We start from the raw sequence: 17,271 nt of genomic DNA on the forward strand, positions 1-17,271 counted from the left end.
AAGCTGACTGCCTAGAATATCAACCAGGGTCAGTCAGATGATTGAATGCACAATAAATATCTTTGTTCTTAAGCTCATCTATTTATTCAATAACTTAGTAGCAAAAAGTGTCTTTTGAATTGAAAATGTTTATGTCATTGATATGTTGTTTTCAATTCAAATGCAATTAATTCATTACAGGTAAATTGATTAAAACTCTTGATTGGCTTCCAGCACTAATTATAAGACATTAAATAGATTTAAACCCAGCCAGACGAATGGAAAAGACAGACAAAACTTTGCACAAGTAGCAAAGAGTTGGGTTGAATGGCAATGGGCAGCTGTCACCCTGTTCAGTAAAAGAAAAAAAGCTCAGTTTCTTTGCTCTCATTGCAAATCAGCTTCAAAACAAAGGATGGAAGTGCAGCGTGCATCAGAGGCCTCTGGTCTTACTTTAGAGCAGGTAGAGTAGTAGAAGAAGTAGCAGTCGTCTCCATGGTTGGTCATAGTAATACGTGACGAGGCTTAAGAGGCGGCAGTGACCCAGCAGCTGGTTCCCTTTTGAAACGATGGAGACTCTCCCTGAGATCACAAAGAAGAAAAAAGAAGCAACCAGTCTGCCAGGATTTACATGGTGACTTATAGAGGAAATCTCTGTGCATCGGTTTTAAAACGCGACTCAAAAATCTTGTGGCAAATGTGTCAAAATAAAGACCAACTTACTTATTTATTTTAATGGAGAAACAACTTATTGTTCTATGGTGCTGACCAGGGTTCAATTTAATGTGGACTGTTTAGAGTTGTCACAAGGTGTTCTGTCGTTATTTGGATTATTTTAGGTTTTTTTATAAGTTTTAACCACAACTATTATACAGTTGGAATTATTAGCCCAGTTTTTGGCCATGTTTTCCCATTAATGAACTGTTGGGGTTAAACCTTAGACTGTTCAAAAGTTTGATTTTTTATGCTTAGAATTCAGAAAATCCATTTTCCTGCTCACTGTTTAGTTATTAAACAGCCCATAAGCATGTGTGCCACAGGACAGATTTTTCATAACTATTATATTTTAATTGCTTAGAATTTTTGTTTTATTTTACAGTTACTCTTATTTCGGTGTTTTCACATCCTAATTTACTTTTTATCATATTCAATCAAACTGAATTACATCATAATTTGTTACAAGACAACATACTGATTCACAGCATTTCTATTCACCGGATTGGAACATTTGCTTCAGTACCTTGCTCAGTTGTAGATGGGTACATGGCGAGGCCAGCTGGATCACAGCCGCCCCACTTTGGTGAAAATAACCAAAGTTTAAAAACAGACAAAGTGAAGAAAGCGATGACATACTTACTCTAAAGTGTGCAAAATAGCTTAAAGCTAGCTGGAACAAGCTACGAGCGATCCCCCAGTAGTGATGGAAATTTGACTAGAACATAAATGTATGAACTGATCACGACTCTTTATGGTTATCAAAAAACTAGAAGCTGGGATAACGAACTATTCCCAACACCTATCATGGGTTTGTACGACAGAACTTATTTTAGCACATGCTACATAACACAGGCCGAGACCTTCTCCTTAGCTAAAATGTTAAGATGGCTGTTTATGTCGTAATTACCGGAGAATGTACTCTCCAGCTTCAACGTTTCCAAATAACAACAGTTAGCATATAAACACGATGTATGATGTTAATTACCAGTTGTTGTTTTTTAAAAGATATTTTAAAAGTTCTGAAATACGAGAGTTGTGGTCCCGGGTCGCTCAGGTCCGAAGAAGTACGGAGACAAAATCAAAATGGCGGCTGCAGCTTAAAATACAAGTGGGCTCTGTTCAAATGTTGCGTTCATGCAACGAGGGAACCCCAGATATTTAACTACTCTAAGCTTGACCGCCGGTGTTCTGTGCAACTCCAAAATATTTAACCAAAGTTTAAAACATAATAACTTAAACAGAAAATGTTAAATTCTGTGGAAAAAATATTTCAAGTTGTTAGTTTGAATGATTTTGTTGTTTTGAAAGGTTGGGTCTTTTTTTGCTGTGATGCTCACATTACACTACAGCCTGAAGGGGTAGAGTACTCAGAAATAGTCCACAAGGTAGAGTATTACTTTAACATGTTTTTCACCGAAGTAAAAAGTAGCCATCCAAGAAATTCTTCAAATAAGATTAAAAAAGTGTTTCGTTTGAGCTCCGATAAACTGGCTATGACATCAGATTTAATATTTTACAATTACGTTTTCAAAGAGACAAAAATAAAAAGTTATGTGAACATTCTGGTCAAACTAAAATAATACAAATATTTCGAACAAATAACGTGATTGTACGAACGCTCGGACAGATTAGCGTTGTGTAAAGATGATACTAATGTTCAGTGGCAAAAACAAATAAAAAAACCAAACAAAAATAACGTGAAAACTCTCTTTTTTACGTCGCCGTCACTTGCTGGGAAAATACAACGGTAAAAGGAAAAGGAGCGGAGCCAAAAACCGGAACTTGTGCAGATTTTATTGTGGTGGGTTTGACAGCTGTTGGCTGGATTACAGTTAAAGACCAATTATTGGTGTAATTTAAAAGGCCATGATGGAAATCATCCATGTCAAGAAATTTTAAAACCTAGTTGGGAAAAAGAAAAGAAGAAATTAAATTCTTTTGGATGGGAGATAGGAAATATTATAAAAGATTTTGGTTTATCTGATATAAATATTAGTCAAACAGTTCCTCTTTCGCCAGTTTATCCATCTCTATTTGATAATAATAAATGTATGTTGATTTGACTCTTTATGGTTAGAAAAGGAAAGGAGAAAACATTTCAGATCCATATTTGGTTCAATCATATTTAGATAATAAGTACTATGGATATGCTTATTTTAGCACATGCTACATAACACAGGCAGAGACTCCTAGCTAGCAATATGTCTTTTATTGTTCCAGAATTCAGAGAATGTACTTCCAAATTCTGATCAGTATCAGTATAAACACGATGTATGATGTTAATTACCAGTTGTTGTTTTTTAAAAGATATTTTAAAAGTTCTGAAATACGAGAGTTGTGGTCCCGGGTCGCTCAGGTCCGAAGAAGTACGGAGACAAAATCAAAATGGCGGCTGCAGCTTAAAATACAAGTGGGCTCTGTTCAAATGTTGCGTTCATGCAACGAGGGAACCCCAGATATTTAACTACTCTAAGCTTGACCGCCGGTGTTCTGTGCAACTCCAAAATATTTAACCAAAGTTTAAAACATAATAACTTAAACAGAAAATGTTAAATTCTGTGGAAAAAAAAAAATCAAGTTGTTAGTTTGAATGATTTTGTTGTTTTGAAAGGTTGGGTCTTTTTTGCTGTGACGCTCACATTACACTACAGCCTGAAGGGGTAGAGTACTCAGAAATAGTCCACAAGGTAGAGTATTACTTTAACATGTTTTTCACCGAAGTAAAAAGTAGCCATCCAAGAAATTCTTCAAATAAGATTAAAAAAGTGTTTCGTTTGAGCTCCGATAAACTGGCTATGACATCAGATTTAATATTTTACAATTACGTTTTCAAAGAGACAAAAATAAAAAGTTATGTGAACATTCTGGTAAAACTAAAATAATACAAATATTTCGAACAAATAACGTGATTGTACGAACGCTCGGACAGATTAGCGTTGTGTAAAGATGATACTAATGTTCAGTGGCAAAAACAAATAAAAAAAACAAACAAAAAATAACCCGCATATCCCGTCTCTTTTTCCACTCGCCGTCACTTGCTGGGAAAATACAACGGTAAAAGGAAAAGGAGCGGAGCCAAAAACCGGAACTTGTGCAGATTTTATTGTGGTGGGTTTGACAGCTGTTGGCTGGTTGAGTAGGGTTTGACAGTAGCTTGGTTTTGTATCGCATGTCAGTTCGAATACTCAGTAAGTTACTTTAAGTTTGAGAAGGAGCTTAAGTGACAAGTAGTAAAATTTACTAGACGACATTTTACTCCTAACCGTCCCTATGGCGTCTGTTCAGGTGGGTAAGTTGTAGCAGTTGTAGTGTTAGCATTTCACTAACACTGAGGTAGCTAACTTTATGCAGATAAAGCTAGTTGTTGCAGTTTCACAAACAGTAGCTGATAGAATGCCGTAATAAACTGTTTTATTTTTGTGCAGCCAATTAATTTTGTTCTTTTCTGTTCCGGACTTTGTGTCGAGCAGAGTGTGGCGTCTGGGTTCTCTCTGGACCTGGGGCCACTGAAAGAACCTCTCGGATTTATTCGTGTCTTAGAATGGGTGAGTAAAGCCACAACACAAGAATTGAGAGCTGAAGAATGCTGTTAGAGCAAACACACATACTCCCGTCCCATAGCTTTGTTTGAGTACATGTTTAGAGCTCAAATTTAGCGCAGTTTATTTTTCTAATTTGTGAGATGTCAACCTAAATGAGGTCACGTGTCTCGCCCATTTACAGTTGCTATGGCTTTGTCACCGTAGCATTATGCGATGCTAAGATAGTACGACTTTTCTTTTAAATCCGTAGCGCAACAGTACGGTGACGGGCGTGTTGTCAACTGACACAAATCTTTTCAAATCAAAAGTAGAAACCCGAGATAGCGTTTTGTGAAACCGGGTATGATGAATGAATGCCTTCTGCAGAGAATCTCGTTGCTTGAGTGCATGTGTTGCATGCTTAAGAGACTTTACGTCTGCTAAGACACAACAGCTCAGGCTGCTGTATTTTCTGGGTATACACCACTACTTAATTTAACTTTACAACCGATAGCACTGTGTGTGCTGAAGGTGTGGGCATCGGCGTCCCGTTGCTGATTAACATACTTTGGAGATAGAGGTGGGCAATATCTGGTTACATTTACTCAGTAGTTTCCTTGACATTCGCATTGTATTCATCATTATGCGCGTCGGAGGAGTATAAACATAAAATAAAAAGCAAAGTGTGTATCACCAGAATTGTGACCAGGGCATGTTTTTTTTGTTTTAGCTGTGTTAATGGATTATATTGTTTATAGTCAGCCAGAATTTCAATAAGTAATCATTATGTTGGTCATTTATTCAAGTCATCTCTTTTCAGATGAATTAACACAATATCAGACTCCTACTTGCATTGCAGTAAATCATATCCATTGAACTACTTATTGGCTTTATACCTCAGAGTACTATTCAAACTCAGATGTAACAAAAAAATGAGCCCTTTACAAACAATAAAAGCAGACCAATGCATTGCCCAACATCCAAACAACCAAAATCTGAATAATGTACCACGAGAAACAAAGCTAAGTTGAGTTCCGTGTCGAGTCAGACTCTTAATGTAATAATCATTTTTTTATTAGTTTTGCATATTCACAAATTAATCTGTCAAATTTCCTCTAGAAAAAGAAATAAAACAAGACTGGACTTTTATACAGGAGTTGAACATTTAGATAGGCCTTAATAATATAATCACTTCCAGTATGGAGTCTTCTTTTCCACCTTCTTCTTGTTTTCGTTCTCTTCTGACAGAATCCTTTTTGCAGATTTGAGGGGAAAAAAATAAGCATACAAAATTTGTTGTCACGATAACAAATCTTGCTGGACGGTAAATTGTTCCAGAAGTTACTGCGATAAATGATAATATTGTTGTTGTTTTGGGACCATTTTCAAGTAATACAATAGTAATAACGGCATAAAAATGCAAGAACACATTCAAGGATCAATACATTTAAATTCTTATGAACATTTATCACTGGAACAGGAAGACATTTTAAATATCCAAAATAAATAAATAAAATATCAAATAAAATGAATTTTTAAGTCTTTGTCATCAAAAATCTTGAAATTAAAAAAAGGGCTAGTAGAGACCAAAGCACCAAATGTAAGACTTTAATCATCCAGTTTTTGGTAGAAAAAGGGGGAAAAAAAAGAAACAATAAATCATACTAATGGAAATTTTTGAGTTTGTTTTAATTTATCATGCAATTAATTGATTTATTGATGATTGTGATATGCCTAAGTATACATGCTAACTATTTTCTTTAGTTAGCATGTATTAAGGCTTTGTTAGCGTTACAGTCTGTAGTGCTAACAAAGGCCTTCAAAGTATAAAATTATTAGTTGACAAAGTCACAATTTGGTGTTGATGCAAGGACTACATGGTTTTTTCCAGACTTTTGAACTTCGGCTCTCGTAAAGAATGAAACGTCCCGGTCTGTTTTCCTGACAGATTCTAATCTGACAGGAAAAGGTCAACTTTTTCAATATATTAATATTCAGCATTTCTTCAACCCAGTCTGCCCAGTTAGAGGCCTCTGTTTTCAGTTGTTTCTTAGTAATTGCTCTTTTACTCGCCATTAAACATTAACATGTCTCCTGAACTTGTTAATCGTTCATTGCTCTCCCAGCATATAAGAAGTCAAATATAAAAGGAAATTTCATGTTCAAGATGAAATTCATCAGACTCAGTTTTTCTGGTCGTTTCAGTTTTTCCGATCGTTTAACTCAGTAATACAATCTGGGCAGGGGGTGGAGGGCTCTGTTTGATTTTTTATCTGCCCTAAACCCTGGGCAAAGACGACAGACAAAAGTTATCAATATAACCAATGAAACCCAAGTGTAGGGATGGTGACCACAGCTTCCCGCAAATACTTGAGACCAACTTTAAAAATGCTTAAAATTGCCCATTTTATTAGTTCAAATAGACATTAATATGACAAGTGGAAACCACCTTAGCACTACAGCAAAAATTCATGTTTAGTCTCTGTTCTTGTGGGGTACAGCCAATTAGTACCAAGGAAAATGAATGGTGCTCCTGGACTGACTGCTTTGCAATATTTCACAGAAGATCTACAAAAACATTTCTGCAAATTCTTAATTGCATTCCACAGAAAAATGTGTGAATCGAAGGGGTTTCACTTGATCAGTCATTGATGGCTTACCCTCAGATCAAACTTGTCAGATACAGAATTGGTAATTGGTTAAACTGTTGTTGTCATACATGCAAATTATTATTTATTAACCTTTTATTTGTTGATCTTTTAGCCAAGTAATGACCTGGTAGGTATTGTTCTCGACACCACAGGGGAAACGTTGCTAGTCACCTGTCAGCCTGTTACCTGTACCTGTGTCAACCTTAGCGAAATGAGTTAAACTTTAACTTGATGCGAAGATTGACACGGTTAGCTTACCACCTGCCACTGAATAATCTCACACAGAAACTGAAAGCAAAACAGAATGGAGACATAATTAAGGTCAGGACATGCCGTACTTGGCTAGAACGGAGAAATTATTTCTTTTCCTGAACCCTTCGAGGACAACATTTCTCTGACCGGGACGTTTCATTCTTTACGAGAGGCGAAGTTCAAAAGCGTCAGACAGCCTTCACAGGTCCCTCCTACTGCAGCACACCCACCTCATGTTTCTCAGACTCTGCCCAGAATATGTGCCACAAAAAAAAACTGGAAGAACAGAATGAGATTTTCTTCCTTTCTGCTCCTTTTATAACTTTTACTAAGTTGTCAGTTTGCCTTGTGCCCCTGGAATATTAATGCTGAAGGTTTCAATTGGTAAAATGTTACAACTGACACTGCTGCGTTGGATTAGGTGTGAAACAGTGTGGGTGATTTTTATTTTATGTAATATCAAAAAGATAAGAAGTATTAGTTTTAGGAGATGTACAGTATCTAAATCCAGTCTGCTTTACCTTTACTTTACTAAATACCGTGTTGTCAACCAAAGATTAAAAACAAAGACTGAGTCCTTTCTAAACTCCTGGTTCTTATCAGTGTTCAGTCTGATCTTCATGCTTTCTTAGAAAGCAAAGGTTCCTTTCCTGCACACCTCCAGTGAAAATGAAATGTGCACAGTCTCTCTTCTGATTACAGCAGTTGTAATGAAATTTTATAAATTTTTCCACTGAGATCGTCCACACAGTACCGTAAGCCTGGCAACGCCAGAGAACAGCAAAGAATAAAGACGGTTTTCACAGCTAGATATGGATCAAAGGATGATAGAAAGTTTATTAATGTGATATTTGGAGCAAAGTTTGTCATTGAAAGGTTTGTCATTTCTTTGCAAGAGAATGATTATTTTCATTTATTTCTCTTTCTATAGAGGAATAAATCTAACTATCTGTGCTACAGCCTTCAAACACGGACATTAGCCATTAGCAGGAGTGTTTATCCCGTCAGGCATCCAGTGCTCTGGTTATTTTTGCTTTCTGTTGCCACATCCCCATGATGTGTTCTTTATAAATATAGGTTGTTGTGTGAAATACTATAGAACGTGCCTTACAGCCTCGTGACTGGCTGCTCTGTCCTATTTATGCTGCCACTCCCTGACCGGGAAATGGAGTCTGGAATGTGTTAGACTTTGGAAGCCTGAAAGTGGACACAGAGGTTATGCAGAGGGAATCCCTCCCTTAAAGTGGACCCGGTAGAGGCTGCAAGGTGGGCCAAACACCAGCTGAGATGAAAGCTGGAAATGTTATGGAGATAAATATAAATCTTACAAATTTATGCACCTTTTATATTAGGTACCATCTATTATATCATTTTATTTGAGACTTTGTTTGCCTAAGTTGTCCAAGTGAAGTTGGAACATTTTCATGGAATTTCAGACGTTGGCTTTGGTAGGTGTAGTTAAACAAACGGTATTATTCTCTTGGAGAAAGTGAAGGTAATAGAATAACATCCTTATTGTAAGGTTTTCCCTGGAGGAATGGTATCAGATCGTGAACTGTTGCTCAAGATGAGTGTGCACATTCCAATATCACAGTTTATGACACATAGGATTAAGTGCTTGACATTACAACAATCAAACCCTTATAAATGTTCCTAGTGTGGGGCGTGCTGTGGTGGCGCAGGGGGTTAGCACACCCCACGTTTGGAGGCCTTGGTCCGTGATGCGGACATCGCGGGTTCGACTCCCGGTCCCGACGACCGTTGCCGCATGTCTTCCCCTCTCTCCTCACCCTCTTTCCTGTCTGCCTACTGTCACAAAAATACGAGCCACTAGCGCCGCAAAAATTCTTCAGAGGAAAAAAATAAATGTTCCTAGTGCAAGTCCCGTTTCTAGTGCAAATATCTTCGTGAACTTGGAAAAAAAGACAAAACTAAATTACAAGTAAGTTTCCTTAATAAGGACTAAAACATACTAGTTCCATTGTCAGATAAATTTACTTATAACAAGACAATTTCCCATGTTCTAAGTGAAATAATCTGCCAGTGGAGCTAGTACTTTTTTCATCAGAGACAAGGTTTATTTAAAACAAGCTTCAATGTCTTGATGAGAAGTTACTTTTGAATTAGTTTGTATTTTGACAAGGAGACGCTACACTGTAACAGCTCTGCTGTTTAAGCTCAGACTAGCTTCACACTGTACTGTAAAATCAGTTTTTGTCACAGGTTAAAGGAAGTGCTCTTGCTTAGCCCCATTCTTTCTCCTCTTCCGGCTTATGTCCGACTGTGTCAGCATACTCAGCAATATCAGCTTATCCCCCAAACAACCCCACCCTGTTCTGCTGGCTTTTGTTTTTCCACTTTTCAGAGTTGTCCCACCTCCCACGAATCGGATGCAAGTTGAGTACAATTTCATAAGATCAGATTGATCCCGTATGAAAAATGAACATATTTTAAAATGCTGTTTCTCAAAGGCCTTCTGAGGTAAAGATTGTGAGTCAATCCCCTCCATCCTGAGGATGAGTAGGGTTAGCTGGGGTGAGCGTAGAGGAAAATCTCCTACAGACATTTTGACAATAAATGTCTTTTTTGGTGTAAATAAATAAGATGACTTTGAATTGTTGTCTTGTGAATAAAATCTGCAGTCCTTTGGAGGAACAGCCCTTGCAGTTTCATAGCCTCTCCATAGTTCTGTCCTTATTAAATAGAAGTAGAGAGCATTGACTGCTAATGCAATCTTTTTTTCCCCTCATGAAAAGGGCTGGTTCATGCTGCCCTATATGAATGTCAAATGCAGATAAATACAGATAAACACTGTATCTGTATTTATTGTAAAATATTGTAAATGTCCCCATTGTGACTCAAATAAAACTGAGTGTCATACCAGATGGTGGTGCCAGTCCAGTCTGGGTTTGTGTTGCTGTTGGCGTGATTAAATAAAATGTGTGGAATAAGGATGTGACAGCAGCAGGGTGATTATTCTCCCTGGAAGCTCAAACACAAGATTGCGGGGGGAAAAAAGTATTTTATTGATCAAATAAGAGAAACATCATGAGATCCGTCTGATTTGAAAACTCTTAAAGGCCGTTGTGTTCAGCAACAGTTGCGCATTAATCTTTGTGTCACATTAAGTTTGATTTCTTTTTTTCTCTGCTTTTCTAGGTCTTTGCTATCTTTGCGTTTGCCACCACTGGAGGTTACTCTGGAAAAACCACCATAAAGGTCATCTGTCAACCACCATTAAGTTCGCCTGATGTCACAGCTGTGTTTGGCTACCCGTTCAGGTACTGGAGAGAACTAGCGTTTCCTATAATAATCATCTATGCTACAGCATTTTGCAAATGATCAGACCACTAGCAGCAGGCTAAGCTAAAAGTTCACGTTTGGGGTTTTGCCATTATTACAAAAATAATATTGTAAAACAGTTCAATGTTTTCACTTCGTAGAGTGAAAGTCGTACATCACATTGATTCATTACACATGGAGTTAAATATTTCAGGCTGTTATTTCTTGTCATTTTGATGATTGTGGCTTATAGATAAGCCAAAATTGAGGGTCTCAGAAAACTGGAATATCAAGAAAAAGTTAAGGATTGGGAACTCATGGTGAAACTCATGGATGGGAACTCATGGTGTCGCATCTCAATCAGGCTCAGGAATACCAGAAAGGATTCCCGATCCTCTAAATGATCTCAGTCTGGGTCAGGACTGACTGCACAAATGCCCAGAAGACGGCCATTAACAGCAGCACGAGGAGGGGCAACCACAAAAGGTCGTTGATAGAGAAGCTGGTTCTTCACAAAGTGCTGAATTCAAGCATTATCATAGAAAGCCGAGTGGAAAATTGGTTTCCATTAATCCATGCATATCAAATTTATAAATGACGAAAGGCTTAAAATATTACACTTTGTGTAATGATTATTATATATGAGTATCACTTTTGGAAACTATTGAATCTTTTCAGAATATTAAAATTTTTGGAGCTGTATCTCTTAAAATTAAACAGGAAAGACCTTCATTAGTTTCAGTGTCACACAGATTTTGTTTCATTTTGGAAAATGACACAAAATGCTAACTATCTAATTACACGGAAACAAATAAGTTGCCAGGGGTTTGTAAAACAAGTATTTCTTTTCTTTGAGGCAGTAACAATATGGCCAGGCCAGCTTAATCACATTTGTTGATAGTAAATAAAATGGTCCTATCATGAAATTAATATGTTCCTTTTTATTTGTCTGGATGAATCACAATGAAAAGGTTCTTCTAAAAGTGTTTTTTCTGCACTCATCTAGGGTCTGCTAGGAAAGAGTATTTAATTACAATTAAAGATGAGATCAGAACCACCAGGGCAGGAGCAATAACAACTTGTAAAATCAAAGATAACCTACAGTTTGTAAGAAAATGACAATGTAAATGTCACTTTTGAAGCATTTCCTAAGAACAAACATTAAGTAATTCTTAACATGGTGTAGGTTTACTTAGGCTGATTCCATTATTTCATTTTGCCCAGAGAAATTAAATGATTCCACAAAAGGCCAAAACAGCCAGAGTCAGAATGAATTATACTGCTGAGGATCACAAACCTCTGTTATGTGCTTTAACTTTGTGATCCTTAAAGCTTGACTCATCAAGTTAAAACATCACTTCTGTAGCAGACTTGACTCTGACCTTCAAGTCTGCTAAGGACAGCTTGTAGAGAGCATGGTGGAAGCATGTCCTCTGCTCAGATGAGTCAAAACGAGAGCTCTTTGTCCCTAGACATTACTTCTGACTGCAGAAAGAATAGAGAGGAGTAGAAACCAAACTACTTTGTCCCATCAGTAAAACATGGAGGTTTGAGTGAGTCTGGAACTGGGAATCTTATCGTGGTGGATAAGAAAAGGGCATAAGAAGATTCTGAAAGACAACCTAAAGCAGTCAGTATGTTTTGGGTCTGGGCTATCACTTTGTCTTCCATCATGGCAATGGCCCAAAACATACATCGCTACTGCTGAGGAGCTGCCTCCTCAGGAGGAACATAAACTCTGATCGGCAGTGATCGGCAGCAAAAAAACCTGATCAGAGCATCCCTGATCTGATGATGTAATTTTTAAATATTAAGTAATTTAAGTTTTAACCAGTTACTCCGAATTTGAGTAGCATTTATGCCAATACTTGTTTTTACTCTTACTTGAGTAATATAAATGGTCTGGCAGAATTTTAATGAAATTCTTTCAAAGTTCACATAATTGTTTCTCTCTTATTGCTCTCCATGAAACGTCCACTAACAGAGGTAAGGACATAAAATCCACCATTAAAACAACTTCAGTCACAGCAGCAGGTTAAGAAATTCTGTCTTTTTCTTTTTTACCATCAGATTGGGAGCGCATCCATATAATATTTCTTGTAACAACACTCAAGGCCTCAGCTACCTCCAGGGTGACTACTCCTCCTCTGCAGAGTTCTATGTCTGCGTTGGTGTGTTTGGGTTCCTTTACTGCACGGCTTCTCTGATCCTCTACTTGGGCTACCAGAGTGTCTACCGTCACACCAGCCGTGGCCCCATCATTGTAAGGACACATCCTGGTCTCAGCAGTCATGAACCGCTCCCAGCGTTGGTTTCCAATCCAATCCATATTGCTGAATTTTACTTTCTGTCCATATCAACATTCTCTGCAGACATTTTTACTAAACCATTTATTGTTGCTCTTAATGCATGTGACACAGGGTTCCCTCCAATGTATTATAAGCCTGGTGGGCCACCAGGCTTTACTTGCCTGGTGGTAAGTGAGCATCATTTGTTTATTTTAAAACGGTTTTATATTACAGTAACAGTGATAGTAAAGGTGGATTTAGCTAGGTTTATACTAGTTGATGCAGTGGGCGCGAGGGCGTGCGCACCAATTTCGCCGTCCCTGAAACCTGACAATTGGCTTCACATGCTATTTTTTACAAATATGATCCCTGCTCATGCATCTCTGAATTTTTGTAACTTTTAACATTTTGTAAGACAAAATCACAGTGGACAGCTGGTGGACTGCCCTGGCGCCCATCCCACCGGGCTTATCGGGATTTCTGTGATGCATACGAATCACAGCCGTATTCAGTTTAATGCCTCTTAAAATAATTTGAGTTGAATCTGAATTCCATCTGAGAGGGAGGACTGGGTGGCAAATAGCACTTTGTTCTTGGAAAAAGCCACTGATCCAGTCCTTACTGAGAGGTACTGTGATTATGAGGAGTTAAAAATCCAAGTTAGCAGGTCATGCTGTGGTGGCGTAGGGGATAGCACGACCCACGTTTGGAGGCCCTGAGTCCTCAACACGGCCATTGTGGGTTCAATTCCCGGACCCAGTGATATTTGCCACATGTCTTCCCTCCTTTCCTGTCAGCCTACTTTCATATAATGGAGACTAGAGCACAAAAGACCCCCTGGAGGGGAGAAAAAAAAAACCTAGTTAGCATAAAGGCAGCACAACAGGCTGCTTTTTGATGTATATTTTATTGATTTTCAGCACAAATTCAGATAAATAAGCTATATTAATGCCCATGCTGTCTAAACAAATTATTTTCTTTGTTCTGGATTGAAGTTGAAATTATTTTTTTGCAAATGAGTCGACTGTCTCATTTACCTGCCTTGATTGCACACTGCTTTGTATATGCTTATGTGTATGCTAAACATGCTGAGCTTGACTTGTTCTTTCTGCAAGGACCTGGTGGTGACTGTGCTCTTTGCCTTCCTGTGGCTCCTGTCCTCCTCAGCGTGGGGCAAAGGCCTGACGGATGTCAAGTGGGCCACCAACCCCACCAACATAGCATCGACATGTAAACATTGTGAAGCCGGAGAGTTTCCGTCCATGGGTCGCCTGAATGCTTCAGTGGTAAGTTTTGATGAAGTTAGGTAGTGCAGGATCCTTTAACTACTATCACTCAGATTTCTTAACAAATAGAAGAAGTTTGAACCCCTGGTAGTTCTGGTAGGCATTCAGGTATTTGTTAATGCAGTACGACAGACACAGGAGAATTTATGTTAGAACTTTAAAACCAAGATTGAACCAAGTCATCTAGTTGCTAGTATCGCAAGCTCTCCTTCAGTCAAGTTGATCTTTAGGTTTGCTGGGTCTTTCACTGAAGTCATTGTGAGAACCATTGTACCCCAGAACACAGCCCTGGTGGGAAGACATAACTCAAAACATGTTCAGTTGGGAGCATAACCACTGTGAACCATTTAGAGGTTAATGATTCATTGGTGTAAAAACTGCTTCATAATACGTATAGATCTCCTCTGCCAACCTGAATACAGAACTGCGATAGTAGCATTCATTTAAACTCTGGTAGTTGCACTGTGCTGCCCATCCGACTCAGTTGTGATTAGATTTTCCAATCACATCTCTTCACACTGTTGATCTGTGAATGTCCTCCCTTCCAATGGGTGTGACCAGTTTCTCTAGCATCATAAACGTATTAATGTTGTGAAGATAAAAAATGTGCTTGTTAGTCTGATGGACAGTTGTACTTTAATTTATTTCCTTTCTCAACAAGGTAAGCCATGTACTCTATTTGAATTATAATAAGTACATTAACACAACTTGATCGTCCATCCTCTTTTGGCTTCCTCTGTGTATGCACTGCAGGCTTATTCAAAGCGCCACAGAAGCCCGACCCACCATCAGGCAAAATGGTTTTGCCCCGAATTTCGCGTCAGGCTACAGATCTAAATTCTAGTGAGAAATGCATCTTTTAACGGGTAGTTTGTTAAAGCAATGCTCCATTTATGATTTGTTAAAACAGTCGGAGTAATAGTAAACTTAAAAAGAAGAGAAACCCTGTTCTAAATAAAGTACATGTGTTTTCAAAAGTTATTGTATGAATTATGAGTACCAGCTTGTTCACTTTACATCGCATGTATAGCAAATACTTAAACTGAAGTACTGGCACTCAGTCTAAACACATTAAATACTTCCTTATTGATTTAGTAATAAGTAGTACACAAATAGTTAATTGGATTACCTATTAATAGTTCCTTTTTTTATTATTTTTTCCAACCCATATGAACAGCCATGGTGATGTGCATTACATGAGCAGTGTATATATATTCACATTTTTCAGCAGTAAAATATCTGAAGATTAAACAGTAACACAATAACAGCTGTCCTCAATATGGGGTACTTTATTAAAACTGAAGTAAAGTGCATGTAAATGTAAATAATTCCTTTTCTTGTGGAAACTGAGATAATTCGATTAATTTGAAAATTAATTCGATTCATTTGAAAATTAACGTAATTTTCAAATAATTTTTAAGCATATTTGAGCAATACTGCCATTCTGAGCCGCACTCCTCACCAGTAGGTGGCAGTAATGCACACTAATTAGCTTGCCAATAAACTAAAAAAAGAAGACAATTATAACAACTTCACATCCACCTGTTTACGTCATAACCTAGTATAAATATAAATCTTACAAGATAAGCACAAGCTTGTCAATTTGAAGTGATTGTTGTATTTTCTCTGTGTAATACCAAAGAATTTGTGTTAGTTATGAATGCTTGATATAAAAAAAACAAATCAAGAACATTTGGTTTTAAATGACAAACTAATAATTAAACTCATTTGTTACGTTTTCTAGATTTTTGGCTTTCTCAACTTGATCCTGTGGGCAGGAAACTGCTGGTTTATTTACAAGGAGACCCGTTTCCACAAAGATCCCAACCATGTAGCCACGGTGGAGGAAGGCGGCGCCCCAGGGCCGTAACCCCGTCCCCAGCAGCCTTAAGCTCCGGTCGGCTCTTATGTTAGCCTGCTGAAATGGAAACAAAGGAAGGCCGACCGCCATTTATTTTCTGTTCAGCCCCACCACGTAGCTTAAGGTTTGATTTTTCTCCAGACAGCTCTTGTTGTCAAGTCGTTAAAAACACTAAGTGCAGACCCAAACTTTAAATGCTTTCACACTGTTTAACCTGGAATTTCCAGTTGGTTCGATTTGGTTGAAATGTGCAACTTTATGGATTTCGGTGAAGCTGACTAAACCAGACAACCAATGCTCTAAACTGCTGAGACACACTAAAAAAATTTGTTTTTTTTGTATGTCTTTTTTTTTTGTTTTTTTAGAATATCAGCTGTATGTTTTACGCCAAAGTTCTCTTTTTTTAATTTTTTTATTTCAGCCTAGAAAGCAAACCTTTCTAAAGTGTCTTTGGAACAATTTTGTGTTTTTGTTGTTTGTTTTCCGTTGAACTCCAGATCCAGGCAGACTGGACTGGTTTTCATGAGCTCACAGTGGAGGTGAACCATCAGGGCAAACTGGGTTTATTTCCTGTAATGAAATGTTGAACCTGTTCAGTAACACTAAGAGTCATCTTCATTTGAACCAAAATGTGCCTTACTGTGATATTATTTATATGCAGTTCATGTAAATCTTTGTCAACACTAATCGGTTTGCTGCACTTTTTTTAAGTTTCCTTTCTACTTTCTCTGAAGAAAAAAGTTCCGTAGGCAGCTTCTCTGTGACTACTTTTATTTCCTTCTCCTCTTTTTTTCTGTCCAGTTTAAATCCTTGGCTAAGCATGTTTAGTCTAATTGTCAGATTTAAAATCCCAAACATGCTTGACAGGCAAAGGTCAGTCTCTGTTTAAGTAGCCAGCTATGAACTGTAACCAGACAGGCACAGCCATCGATAATGTTTTGGTTTCTGATTCTTGACAGAATAAATTCTTGCATTGTACCAGGAATGAATGTACCTGTGCAGAGGGAATATTGGTTGACATGTTTTAAACACTACCAAGGGCAATATGTCATATTGAAGATGATTGATTTATACCCTCAGCATCAGTTTTAAAGATTTACTCAGACATAATGATGTATTGTGTCTTCGTCTATAGGATTATTGACAATGAAACGTAATGTTTTTATGCCTCATTTGTGCAGAAGGAAGAACTTGTTTTTCTGTATTGACACAATAAATATGAGAGCTGCGCAACCGGACTGTCTCCTTTCTTTTTCTTGATGAACTGGTTTGATTTGGTAGATCAGTGCTGGACATGTGAACAGTATGCAAGTACATAAAGTCGGCTCCACAGGGCTTGAGTCAGGAGCAAAGTTACTGTTACAGGCAGCGACCAAAGCATCCGACACTTGGTTTAAAAAGTACCTGTGGTATTACTGGGATGTAGCAACACTT

At 37.8% G+C, this 17,271-nt stretch overlaps 1 protein-coding gene across 1 annotated transcript; it reads left to right on the forward strand.

Moving 5' to 3' along the window:
* The first annotated feature begins 3,735 nt into the window (after positions 1-3,735).
* Positions 3,736-17,070, forward strand: sypl2a (synaptophysin-like 2a). The gene is made up of 6 exons (XM_044121476.1): positions 3,736-3,981; positions 4,167-4,241; positions 10,280-10,401; positions 12,473-12,665; positions 13,806-13,976; positions 15,721-17,070. Exons 1-6 carry the CDS (start codon positions 3,967-3,969, stop codon positions 15,844-15,846), a joined length of 702 nt encoding a protein of 233 aa, XP_043977411.1. The 5' UTR covers positions 3,736-3,966; the 3' UTR covers positions 15,847-17,070.
* Positions 17,071-17,271: the final 201 nt, after the last annotated feature.

This window comes from Gambusia affinis, linkage group LG07 (genome assembly GCF_019740435.1).
Source record: "Gambusia affinis linkage group LG07, SWU_Gaff_1.0, whole genome shotgun sequence".
In the NCBI taxonomy this organism is placed as follows: Eukaryota; Metazoa; Chordata; class Actinopteri; order Cyprinodontiformes; family Poeciliidae; genus Gambusia; species Gambusia affinis.

Bases quoted from the DNA above. Each gene is read 5' to 3' on its own strand.
- sypl2a (XM_044121476.1), top strand. The intron at 10,402-12,472 runs GTACTGGAGAGA...TTTTACCATCAG, and splicing joins GTGTTTGGCTACCCGTTCAG to ATTGGGAGCGCATCCATATA. The intron at 12,666-13,805 runs GTAAGGACACAT...TCTTTCTGCAAG, and splicing joins CCAGCCGTGGCCCCATCATT to GACCTGGTGGTGACTGTGCT.